The 13,407-nt window shown below is 34.8% G+C and overlaps 1 protein-coding gene across 1 annotated transcript; it reads right to left on the bottom strand.

Moving 5' to 3' along the window:
• Positions 1–8,652: 8,652 nt before the first annotated feature.
• Positions 8,653–10,286, bottom strand: LOC145582401 (zeatin O-xylosyltransferase-like). Its single transcript, XM_081639399.1, has one exon. The coding sequence runs from the start codon at positions 10,269–10,271 to the stop codon at positions 8,868–8,870; it is 1,404 nt and encodes a 467-aa protein (XP_081495525.1). The 5' UTR covers positions 10,272–10,286; the 3' UTR covers positions 8,653–8,867.
• Positions 10,287–13,407: the final 3,121 nt, after the last annotated feature.

The raw sequence follows: 13,407 nt of genomic DNA, 5'->3' as shown, positions 1-13,407 counted from the left end.
ATGCATTTCTTGATGATAATGAGGAATGCCCTGTAATTGTTAGTGCTAAACTCGATGATAGCCAAGTTTCTAAGCTTTTGACTGTGCTTTGCATGCATAAAAAGGAAATTGGGTATAGCATTGACGATCTTACAGGGATAAGTCCTAATTTTTGTATGCATAGAATCAATTTGGAAGAAAATCATCGCCCTTGCATCCAACCACAACGTCGATTGAATCCTAATATGCAAGAGGTGGTGAAGAAAGAGGTAATGAAACTTCTTGATTCGGGCATCATCTACCCCATCTCAAATTCTAAGTGGGTGAGCCCGGTACAAGTCGTTCCTAAGAAAGGGGGGACAACTGTTGTTAAAAATGATAAGAATGAACTAATTCCTACTCGTGTTGTCACAGGTTGGCGTATGTGTATTGATTATCGCAGGTTGAATACGGCCACCTTGAAAGATCACTTCCCCTTACCTTTTATAGATCAAATGCTTGAAAGATTAGCAAAACATAGTTTTTTCTGTTATTTGGATGGATATTCAGGTTTCTTTCAAATTCCCATTCATCCAGAAGATCAAGAGAAGACAACGTTCACATGCCCCTATGGTACATTTGCTTATCGCAGAATGCCATTTGGGTTGTGTAACGCCCCTGCGACATTTCAAAGGTGTATGATGGCCATTTTCTCTGATTTCATTGAGAACATCATGGAGGTATTTATGGATGATTTCAGTGTTTATGGTTCTGACTTTGATATGTGCTTTCATAATCTTTCTAAGGTGCTTAAACGTTGTACTGACGTCAATTTGGTCTTGAATTGGGAAAAGTGCCACTTCATGGTCAATGAAGGAGTGGTACTTGGTCATCTTATTTCTGATCGTGGCATCCAAGTTGACAAAGCAAAAATTGAGGTGATTGAGAAACTTCTCTCTCCCGTGAATGTCAAGGGTGTGAGAAGTTTTCTTGGTCATGCAGGGTTTTATCGCCGATTTATAAAAGATTTTTCGAAAATAGCGAAACCCCTCACTCAATTATTGCTTAAGGATGCCACATTTGAGTTTACTGATGCTTGTATGGAGTCTTTTAACAGGATTAAGGAGGCATTGATAACTGCTCCAATCATACAACCTCCGGATTGGGATTTGCCATTCGAGATCATGTGTGATGCGAGTGACTATGCTGTGGGAGCTGTGCTTGGACAACGAAAGAACAAGGTTTTGCATGCCATTTACTATGCTAGTAAAACCTTGGATGAGGCTCGGATGAATTATGCCACCACAGAGAAAGAGCTCCTAGCTATTGTGTATGCTCTTGACAAGTTTCGAACTTACCTCATTGGTTCGAAAGTGATCGTCCACACTGACCATGCCGCTCTGAAGTATCTCCTAGAAAAGAAAGAGGCTAAACCGAGCCTAATTCGATGGATTTTGCTCCTCCAAGAGTTCGATTTAGAGATTCGAGATAAAAAGGGCGCAGAGAACGTTGTTGCAGACCACCTCTCTCGATTGAGATTTCAGTCTACTTCGAATATCCCTATAAATGACTCTTTCCCTGATGATCATTTATTCTCTGTTTCTTCTATATCTCCATGGTATGCTGACTATGCTAATTTTTGTGTAGGTGGTTCACATCCCCCAGATTTGACTTACCAACAACGTAAGAAATTTTACCATGATGATAAGCGGTACTTTTGGGATGATCCATTTTTGTATCGTAAGTGTGCTGATGGGATGTTTCGGAGATGTGTAGCAGATTGGGATACTCATGGTATCCTTTATCATTACCATAATCTACCTTCCAGTGGACATCTTGGTTCTACTGCGACTGCTTATCGAGTACTTCAATGTGGTTTCTATTGGCCATCATTATTCAAGGACGCTCGTATCTTTTGCAATGCATGTGATAAGTGTCAAAGAACAGGGAACATATCGAAGAGGCAAGAGATGCCACAAAATGGAATTCTTGAAGTTGAGCCTTTTGACGTATGGGGAATTGATTTTATAGGACCATCCCCTTCCTCTAGCGGGAATCGGTACATTTTGGTTGCTGTCGACTATGTCACTAAGTGGGTCGAAGCTATTGCGTCACCAACTAACGATTCAAAGGTCGTTAAGAAGTTATTTAAGAAGATCATCTTCCCGCGTTTCAGAGTCCCAAGAGTTGTTATTAGTGATGGTGGTTCTCATTTCCATCAACGAACCTTTAAGGCTCTTCTCAAGAAACATGGGGTTACCCACAAGGTTGGCTTGGCCTATCATCCTCAAACGAGTGGCCAAGTTGAGGTATCCAATTGACAAATCAAGAGAATCCTTGAAAAGGTTGTCAACAAGTCCCGTAAAGATTGGTCATTGAAGTTGGACGATACATTGTGGGCATTGCGAACGGCCTACAAGACTCCGTTAGGGACAACTCCGTATTGGTTGATGTATGGCAAGGCATGTCATTTACCGGTCGAAATGGAATACCTTTCACAATGGGCCGTCAAGGAGATCAATTTAGACTTAGAAAAGGCCGGTGAAGCGAGACTTCTTCAACTGAATGAGTTAGATGAGCTTCGACTAGAAGCTTATGAGAACCATAGGTTGTATAAGGAGCAAACGAAAAAGTTTCATGACAAGATGATTCAAAAACGTGAGTTGAATGTTGGTGATAAAGTTCTGCTATACAATTCACGACTTCGACTCTTCCATGTAAGCTTAAGTCTAGGTGGTCCGGACCTTTCACCATCACTGAGGTTAAAGATCATGGAGCTATTGAAGTTGCTGGTGAAAATGGTTCCAAATTTAAGGTGAACGGACAACGTTTGAAACTCTATACCGAAGGAGCTTTCATTGGTGGATTGGAGACGATTTATCTCTCCAACCCACAGAATGATACTTGAAGTTGAGGTAAGAAGTCGAGCTCATGACTCTAAATGAGCGCTTATCGGGAGGCAACCCGATATTTAGCTTAGTTTAGTTTAGTTGTTTTCGTAGTTTTTTTAATTTTTGAATTCACTTGAATTCGATTTTTAATAATTCCACTGATTTCTTGCACTACGATGCTAAAGATTTTTAGAGTGGTGTTCAAGATTTTATTAAATGATTTCAGGTGGTTTATGGATGTTAAGTACAGGGGTTTAATGACAAAGGTCAGAAGCTGATTTTTCGTGCAAAAACAAACCAGCATGCAAATAAAGAAATTGTCAAAATAGACCTTTGTCCACTCTTTCAGCCATAACTTTAGTTATAGAGGTTGGATTGATATGATTCAAGTTGGGTTGGAAACTATACTTGAAGAGCTTTCCAAAAGTAGGTCACACGCCTATATATGACTTACGAATCAAAAGTTACAAGCCTGTGAAGTTGACGTTTTACCTACAGCGCAAAGCAGCGATATCTCGTGAATTAACTCGCATAGATCGAGAGCAATCAGCAGCCTGAGCGATAGCTTACTCGATGAACGAGCTATAGCTTGTTGCTACTGCACCCCACGGGATGCCCGAGCGAGAGCTCCTTTACGAGTGAGCTATAGCTCCTCTTTTACAATAGCTCCTCTTTTACAACCCATTAGCAGCTCACATGTTCTAAGTCTACACTAGGCGAAAAATAGGGTTGGCCACCGGTTCAAAACCCCCCTTTGCCACCGGTTTTGAACCGGTGGTTAGTTGGGGGGTGGCAAATCCCAGAAGAAAGGCCACCGGTTCAAAACCGGTGGCAAAACTGCTAATTGCCACCGGTTAACCGGTGGCAATACTAGGTTAAGGCCACCGGTTAACCGGTGGCAATACTGTCCCAAAAAATTAATTTTTTTTTTTTTTCATTTTTTTCACTAAAAATCAGTATACACTTCAATATTGAACATAATATACATTAAATACATAAATTAAATCTGAAAAATTACATAAATATACATAACTTTGCAAAATTACATACATAAATTACATTAATATACCTATTATAAATAATAAATTAATTAAATCTGCAAAATTTAAAAAAAAAAAAAAATAAAATCGAGATCCAAACAGCAACGAGCATCCAACAGCAACGACAACCAAATCAACCCACACCCACCACGACAGCAACCACACCCACCACGACAGCAACCACACCCACCACGACACCAAACCCACACCCACCACGACAGCAACCACACCCACCATGACACCCAAACCCACACCCACCACGACACCCAAACCCACCAGCAACCAGATTAAACCACAACCAAATCAACCCACGAATTCCACCAAAAACAACAAAAAAACAAAATAAAAGTAAGAAAAGAGAGAAATTACCTCGAATTTCACCAAAAACCCCCGAAATTATGTTGAATGTCCGTTATAAAGGTCAAAATCGACCATGAAAACTCTAGATCTAGAGTTTTCATGGTCGATTTTGACCAAAAAACCGTTGGCGGCAATAGTAGGTGTCGTCGGCGGCGGCGGCGGTCGAAAGAGGTGAAGAGGAGGGAGGGAAATCTAACAAGAAAGAGAAGGAAATCGAGATCTTCGTTGTTGTTGTTGCGGTTTTAAGGAGAACGAACAGGAAGAAGGAGGAAGGAGGAAGGAGGAGGAGAGAGAAAGGAGGAAGGAGGAGGAGGTTTTAAGGAGAACGAACAGGAAGAAGGAGGAAGGAGGAGGAGGTTTTAAGGAGAACGAACAGGAAGAAGGAGGAAGGAGGAAGGAGGAAGGAGGAGGAGAGAGAAAGGACGAAGGAGGAGGAGAGAGAAAGGACGAAGGAGGAGGAGAGAGAAACGGCTGAGTGGTGGCTAGGGTTTGGGAAAGGGGGTGGGTTTTATGGCCGTTTTTTTTTTTTTTTTTTTTTCTAAATAGAAAAACCACCGGTTTGAACCGGTGGGATTAATATTTTTCCCACCGGTTCGAACCGAACCGGTGGCAATACTAATCCCTCAAAATCCCGCGCATTTTTTCCCCTATTTTTTCCACCGGTTTTTGAAAACCGGTGGCCATTGGGCGATGCCTTTTTGCTTTTTTCTACTAGTGCTATCAGTCTATAACGCCGAGGCTCAAACCAAGAACAAAATAATAATTTTCAACCTTTTAATCTCATACCTTGATCAAATAACCTTTCACTGATTAATAAATAATATCTCAACAATGACACAAGTTCCCAAATAACATAACAATTCGATTCATAAATATCTCAACTCTATATAATACTAGTACCCCAAATATAATTAATTCTCAACCCAAGATAATACTCTGCATTAATAACCCTAAAACCTCAATAAAACAATACTCCCTATAGCAACAACATTATATAACCTAACACAGTTGTACAATCAATTATATACAACAAAAATAATATAATATTTAAAATTAATCAGATCATATAATATCATAATAATTAATCATATATTCATACAAGATTACTAGTAATAAATAATACAATTCACACATAATTATACAAAATATAATACAAACAACTCCAATATAAGGTTTGTGTGATTACCTTCGGACGAAGCAAATTACTCCATCCAAATTTGACATTGTATACACAACAGACCCATTGCAAAACTATCCCTACTTGTGTATACTTGATGAGACTTGAGCGGTAAGCAAAATTCACATTGGAAGGTGAAAATTAATTGATTTACATGATCAAAATAGTTATATGGATGATAATACATCATAATAAAAGATTCATCAGCATATTTGATTAGAAATCACACGCAAAAGTGAAGGAATGCAATTTGGTACCTTTAATATATATATATATATATATATATATATATATATATATATATATATATATATATATATATATATATATATATATATATATATATATATATATATATATATATATAGGGTCAGGATTCAGTGAGAACCACCCTCTATGTGAGAACTCATCCCTTATGTGAGGACAAATCTCAGCCATTAGATTGTATTAAATCCAATAGCTCAGATTGTTCAACTAGTAATGGCAATAATGTAATTCTTAAAATAAACACATCAGTCCACAAAATCCAAATAATGTACAATTTGTATACTCCTCTTTCTCTCTCTTCAAAGCTTGAAGCTGGGATTACAATGGAGACTAATAACTGAAGATTGACGATTTCTCTCTTCTATTCTTCACTGCTAATTTAACAAATGAGCAAAAACTTAGTTGTTCATTTGTTAAATGAGCAAATACTTAGTTGTTAATTTAACAAATAAGCAAATAGTTAGTGCTCTCATTTGTCAAATGAGCAAACATTTCTTTAATCGACAAGCATTTCTTTGCTCATTTGTGAAATGAGCAACCATTAGTTTGCTCATTTGTCAAATAATTAATTACTCATTTGTAAAATAAGCAAGCACTTCTTTGATCATTTAATTTGAGAAATAAGCAATCAATTTTTTGATCATTTAACAAATGAGGAAATAGTAAATACTTAGTTGCTAATATCACAAATGAGCAAAAACTTAGTTGCTCATTTGTCAAAATGAGCAAATATTTCTTTAATAATTCATTAAATCAAAAGCATTTCTTTGCTCATTTTTGAAATAAGCAATAATTAGTTTGCTCATTTGTCAAATAAGCAAATAGTTAGTATAGTAACTCATTTGAAAAATAAGCAAACATTTCTTTGATCATTTGGAAAATGAGCAATCAATTTTTTGTAAATGAGCAAATAATTAGTTGCTCATTTGTCAAATGAGTAAATACTTAGTTGCTAATTTAACAAATGAGCAAACTTGGTAGCTCATTTATCAAATGAGAAAACATTTCGAACGGAAATTTATCGAAAATCGCAAAAAAAATTGACGAAAACCTTAATTAATAAAGAATTCAATTGACGAAAACTTTAATTAATCAAACTAAAATCAACGAAAATCAAAATTTAATCAATAAAAATCAAACTAAAGTCAACGAAAATCACCTTGATAAAGAATCAAAGAAGCTTGAAGAAGAATTGATAAAGAATCAAAGCAAATATCAGTAAGAAAGGGAGTAGAGAAATTGAAGGAGGAGAGAGAAAATGGCGCGTCCAATGAATGAGGAGAAAGAATACGCTAGAAAACTATTTTTGAAATTATGTTTGATTGGGATAAATTGTAGCCATTGAATGCAATTGATCCAACGGTTGTTATATTTCCTCACATATAATATGATTCTCACATAAGGGATGTGGTCTCATAGGATCATATATATATATATATATATATATATATATATATATATATATATATATATATATATATATATATATATATATATATATAGGGTTTAAGAATATAAATCTTATAGCTCATAAAAGAGCCCGACTAAAGTAATATGAGGTTTTATAAATTTATTAACTAAAAAGATATAATTTAGAATATAAGAAAATTCTAATTTTTATATTTTATAAAATTACAAAATACACGTGTATTACAATATATCCTTCTTAAAACAAGTTTCGTCCCCGAAATTTAAAACAGAAAAATTTAGGGTATTACAGTCTACCCTCCTTAAAATAATTTTTGTCCCAAAACTAAAAGTAGAAAAAAGATAACTTTTCTTTATAAAATATTTAGATAGAGTACTGAAGTATTAGGGTTATTACATATTATCACCCTTAAAAGGGAGTTCGTCCCCGAACTTAAAGTTAGTCACATAAAAAGAAACACATAGCAAACACAAACTGAGAAACACAACTAAAACGGCTTAGCCTAGGTCAATTTTAATCCTAACCCTTAATTAATAGATTCATTCCAAAACCAAAGCTCGCTGGGATATGAGGATCCTTGTGTAAACCCCACAACTATATATTCATCCAGTGGTACTAAGGGTCTGTTCACTTCAGCTTAATTTCAGTTCAGTTCAGCTCCTAATTTTCTTCTCTCATAAAATATTCATTTCATCTCTATTCAGTTCAGTTCAACTCCAGTTAGTATAGTTCAGTTCAATAAATGTGAATAGACCCTAACTACGTGTGGAAATAGTATCACTATATAGTCAATGATATTATATAAGCTTTCAGTGGTACATGTAAAAGTGGTCTCACTTACCAATCTCTCTCCTCTTTTTTCTCACCCCATGTGCTTTTCAATATTTTAGTATTTGTTATGCATTAATGCATATCAAACCTACATTAGTGCTTCCTCAAAGATCCCTTTCTCGTACTAAACCAAGGGAGTATGCAGTAGTCAAGTTTCACATAGATGTTTGGAAAAATTGTTGGGAATAATCCCACCTTTGGGGCATCCGCGAAAAATAATCTCACCTTTGAGATATTTTTAAATAATCCGACCTTTATACTAAATCCGCTCAAAATGATTCCAAGTGACTTTTTATTTTTTCTTTAGAAAATCTAATTTTTTTTTAAATTTTTTTTTTATTTTAATTTATTTTATTTGACCAATCACAGTCCACGTGTCATGTAACTTGTTATAACAGGTTACATGACCGGTTAGGACCGTTTTGAGCGGATTGAGTATAAAGATCGGATTATTTAAAAATATCTCAAAGGTGGGATTATTTTTCGTGGACGCTCTAAAGGTGGGATTATTTCCAACAATTTTTCCTAAATGTTTTCTTGTATAGAATATCTAAAAGTAAATTCACACTACACTCAAAATAATGTAACTATAGATTGTAACTTCTATTGAAATTGAACTGATTTGCCGAAAAATAAAAATGGCAACCAACTATATTGATTTCCTTAGATAATTAAGACATAACCGAATACGAACAAATCTAAAACAAATGAAATCAAACCGATTGATACTATTAATTAAATGGATCTTACAAAAACATTCAAGATTGATTAATACTGCTAATTATTATTATTATTATTATTATTATTATTATTATTATTATTTTGATCTAGAAATTTTCGAAGGTCTACAATAAGGAAAAAAAATTAAACCCGATCCAAATGACGCTAAGTAAGAAAACAACTCGAAGGTAGCATTATCCAGAGATATGCGCAATAAAAGCATCTCTTTCTAAACTAGAAACACCACCTTCGGTAACTGATCCTCTAACATCATCGCCTAATTTTGCAGCTCTATTCTTTATCTCCTTTCCTTCTTGTGATGCCATCAATGTTTTCACCACATTCTCTATCGTGCTTGACTTTACAATCTCACCGCGATGTTCCCAATCTCTCACCATTACACCATTCCTTAGAACATTGCTAACCAAAAACGCGTTCTTTGGTTGATCAGAATGCATAGGCCATGCTAGAATTGGCACACCCATACTTATACTTTCCATACACGAATTCCACCCACAATGACTCATGAACCCGCCAACTGATGGATGAGCCAAGATTTCTAGCTGTGGCGCCCAATCTTTTACTACTATTCCTCTATCTTTTACTCTTTCTTCATAATGTACAGGAAGTTGAGGCTTTTTCTCTTTACCAGCTTCTGCAAAAACGTTGTTTGAATCTGCTTTTCGGAGCACCCAAAGAAACTTCTCTCCGCATCTTTCCAACCCGTTTGCCAACTCTTCGATTTGATCATCAGTCAATGATGTCGTTGACCCAAAAGACACGAATATCACCGAACCCTTCTCTTGTTCGTCTAACCATTTAAGGCAATGATGTCTATTTTTGCCACCTTCACTTTTGATAACAACCGGATGAAAAGGTCCTAAGGCAAAGTATTTTATATGTGGCGTTGTTAGAGATAGCCTCTCCAACAATTGAACATATCTACCGTCTATGACTCTTGAGGTGTTGTAGATCCAACCCGACTCGAACCCGAGAAGTTTCACTTGATTGAGAGCAAACTCCGTCATAGCTTGAGTATGACATCCATCTATACCCGGGATACCTTCAAGGATATCATTTGAATCCAACTGAAACGGCCTATCTTTCTCGGGCATGCTACTCCATGCATCGGCGAAAAAGGTAAACGCGGACGTAGGAATGAAGTTATATGTTTCACCATTCGAAATGAGCTTAATATCTTGGACAACATAAGCCATAAGAATGTCATGGATGACTACTACTCGGTTATACTTGACCGAGAGTTGTTGCAAGAGGTTTGACACGGGTTGTCGAAGATGCATGGAAGCCTCCAATAGGGGTTGGAAGTGTTGAGGAAAAGGGACTAAGAGGTCGGCATTTGGAGGAGGTGAATCATAAGGAGGAAGTTCGAAATCGTGGAAGTGAATTTTTGTTAAGTTTTGCGAGTCCCAACCATTGAGACGGAGCTTAGCTTGGTGGTTATGGATGGAGGAGCCGGCGTAATGGACTGGGATTCCGTAGGAGGTGATGAGGTGGGAGAGGTGGAGGAGTTGGTTGAGATGGCCTTGGATGGGAAGAGGTACCATCACTACTACCACTTGAGGATTTTGGTTATTCATTTTGAGTCACTTTGTTTTCTTTGGGTTGGTTGAGCCTTGTTATAATTTATAATTTGTTGAAACTTGCAGTGCGCACAAAGAAATTTAAGTTGACTAGTATGTATGAGTCAAAAAGTTTAATTGGTGTAGCTTTTTTGTTGTTACCCGTGTGCTTCCAGTTTTGAGATGTTGGCTTCGTGTGAGTATCCCAAAATAGTGATACTACCTCCATTTTATATTATTTATAATAATTATTTGACATAAAATATTAATAGAAAATGTTTAATAATTATAAATAATATTTTTTTTAAAAGAAATAATTACAAATAATATAAAACAAAAGTAGTATAAATTTTATTTGTCATTTACATTCACTTGTTGTATAAATGTCAATAAAATATGGTTGGGGTTTTGTTTTCGTAACGGTTGATAAAAAAAAATATATAAATCAGAAGGTCATCTAATTCACCAAAGCTTCCGACTTCGAATCCAATTCACATAGTCCACTTAATTTATGTTGGGTGAGTCTCTAACAATAAGGCTCAAACACAAAACCTACATTAAACGACATTAATCTGCTTATTTTATTTTAAGAAACGGTTGCTTTGTTTAGCACATGAGCCAACCGACCCTTATTGGTGTTAATTAAATGAGATTTATTGATTGAAAATAAATAGATAAAGAAGAAAAAAATGAGATTGTCTTATGGGGAAATCAAACTCTTATGTAGAGCCAAAGTGAGTTATTATTATTATTATTATTATTATTATTATTATTATTATTATTATTATTAGTATTAGTGGAGTTTAATTGTTACCTAATAGTCAAATATAATGTTTTGTATTTCATATACGTCACAAACTGATCTACTACATTATTATATTCAACCATTTGTAGAGAGACTAATGTTATGCAAAAGTTAGGCTTGCTAGTAAAGTGATTCTAATCTTGTATAGTATGTGGAGCTTTTGTACTGCATCTTTTTGAAAAGTTAGTGATAAATCTGATCATTAATGCAATCATAAAATAAAAATAAAAAAAATAGCAATCATAAAAAAGCGGTGTTATTTGTCGGCCAGAATGCCAGATCTAGACGATGTCTAGACAACTTGTATTCGGAATCTTTTTGCATCTTATTATCTTATCAATTTATCATCAATTCAATGCTTTAAAATTCTATAGCAGTCACTTGAAATTAAAAATGATTGCCACAATTTTTAAAATTCGATGCCTGTAATTTATAAATTTAGTTTTAATTATTAACAAAATTGAAAATTAGAAAATTAAATTAAACTTTTTCAAGAAATAAATAAATTACCCGTCAAAAAAATAAGAAATAATTAAATTAATTTTTAATTAATATTAACATTTAAAAATAATTTAAAATAATTATTTTATATTTAAAAATTTATGATTGTCATTTTTCAAACAATAACCATAAAATCATCCTTTAAGAATTAAAGAGATAAGGCTTTGAATTTCACTAATCTTTTTTAAGGATGGAATTTGTAAATCCCCTTTAAGGACAAGCTTTCTCCGATGTAAAAAATAAATTAAATAATAAAAATAATCCTTAATCATTTAGAATGAATAAAAATTAAACATCAGCTCTTTTTGTTATGAAAGTTCAAACTCTTAAATAAATCTAGCATAGTTGTAACACCCCGTCTAAAACAGAAGGCGAGATGTTAGCGAAAATACCGTCAAGACGGAAATGTCACTCTAAAGGTTAATAAAAACTAAAGGGAATAAATAAATCACAAAAATAAATAAAATAAATTGATCAAAGAAAACTTTGAACGAGGCAGGATAACCTCAAACCGACTATCCCAAGAAAAGAGAAGTTTAAAAGATAACAAAAGAAAGTAAAAACTTTTAAGAACAAACTAACACTCTGCTCTCAGCCCCGACTCAATAGGAACTATTTTTCACCTGCAAATAACATTTAGATTCCACAATCAGTGGGGAGTAACTAGCAGTTCTCCCAAAACTTGTAGAAACACAAAGCTAAGCATAGAGTAAAGCATAGAAGCAGACAAATTAATAATACAACATATATACATGTCAAGCAACAACTTAATAATATAGACAAGATAAACATGATAAGATACATGGATAGGAATATAGTTAAAAACATGCAACATGATTATAATACAAAGTATATTGAACAATGTAAATATATTACCACAAAATTTCAGAGTAAGAACAATAATAGCACCTAAAACAGAACGATAAACTCATATAAACAATGATTAACACTTTTTAAAGGTTCTTTAAAAAGATTAAGAAAAACTCATGTCTAGACTTAAGAAGACCTTCTCAAAATAGTAATAATTTTAAAATAGGGAAATTTAACTTTTCGAAAACTGATCCATAGTGAGGCAAGCATATAAAATAAGAACGCCGGTGAATCCCGCAGCCCACCACCAAAGGTTTGTCAGGGCGAACTTACAGACGATTCCGCAGCCGTGTACGTTTGATAATGGCTAAACTCCTAGTTTTCCTACTCGAATTCCGCAGCCCGAGTAGTTCCGGACGACAACAATTAACCTAGGAAATTACATCTCAAATTCCGCAGCGCGCCCAAGATGTTGGCATGTTCCAACCATTGAATTCCGCAGCACAATGGTTGTCTTACACTCACGAATCATATAAAACAGTAAAAATAGTTCTTCAAAATCATCCAAACACATTTAGGGATCATCAACCCCAGTTTAAAAGACTGTAGGTCTTTACTTCTAAGACCAAAATTCAACGAGAATCCTTCAAAAGAGTTTAGCTTCAAAATTCTTCAAAATATACAAAAAATCATTTATATATCAAACTAGGTGTCACTCTTATTGTCTGGATTTGGGTACGAAGCTAATTATGATAAAATATCACAATACACTCCGTACATAACCCTTGGTGAAGCGGTGCTAAAAACAGTGTTATTCTACTTTAAAGCACAACGACGTCGACAACTTACTTAATAACCGAAAATGGCAGCAACCATACCACTTCGTTACACTTCATAAACACACTCAAATAATGCCAAAATGATAAAATAAAACTATGGCATATTAATCTACATATTAGGCAATATATAGATACAAGATAAGCTTAAATTTATGACTTTAACATGGTAAAAACAACATGACAACGCAGCAGCCCCGAA

This window comes from Chenopodium album, chromosome 15, assembly GCF_948465745.1.
Source record: "Chenopodium album chromosome 15, dcCheAlbu1.1, whole genome shotgun sequence".
Lineage (NCBI taxonomy): Eukaryota > Viridiplantae > Streptophyta > Magnoliopsida > Caryophyllales > Amaranthaceae > Chenopodium > Chenopodium album.
The sequence above is the reverse complement of the archived record's forward strand: the minus strand, read 5'-3'. Positions and strand labels throughout refer to the sequence as shown.

Excerpts from the sequence above, each read along its gene's own strand:
- LOC145582401 (XM_081639399.1), bottom strand. The coding sequence starts at position 10,271 with ATGAATAACCAAAATCCTCAAGTGGTAGTAGTGATGGTACCTCTTCCC.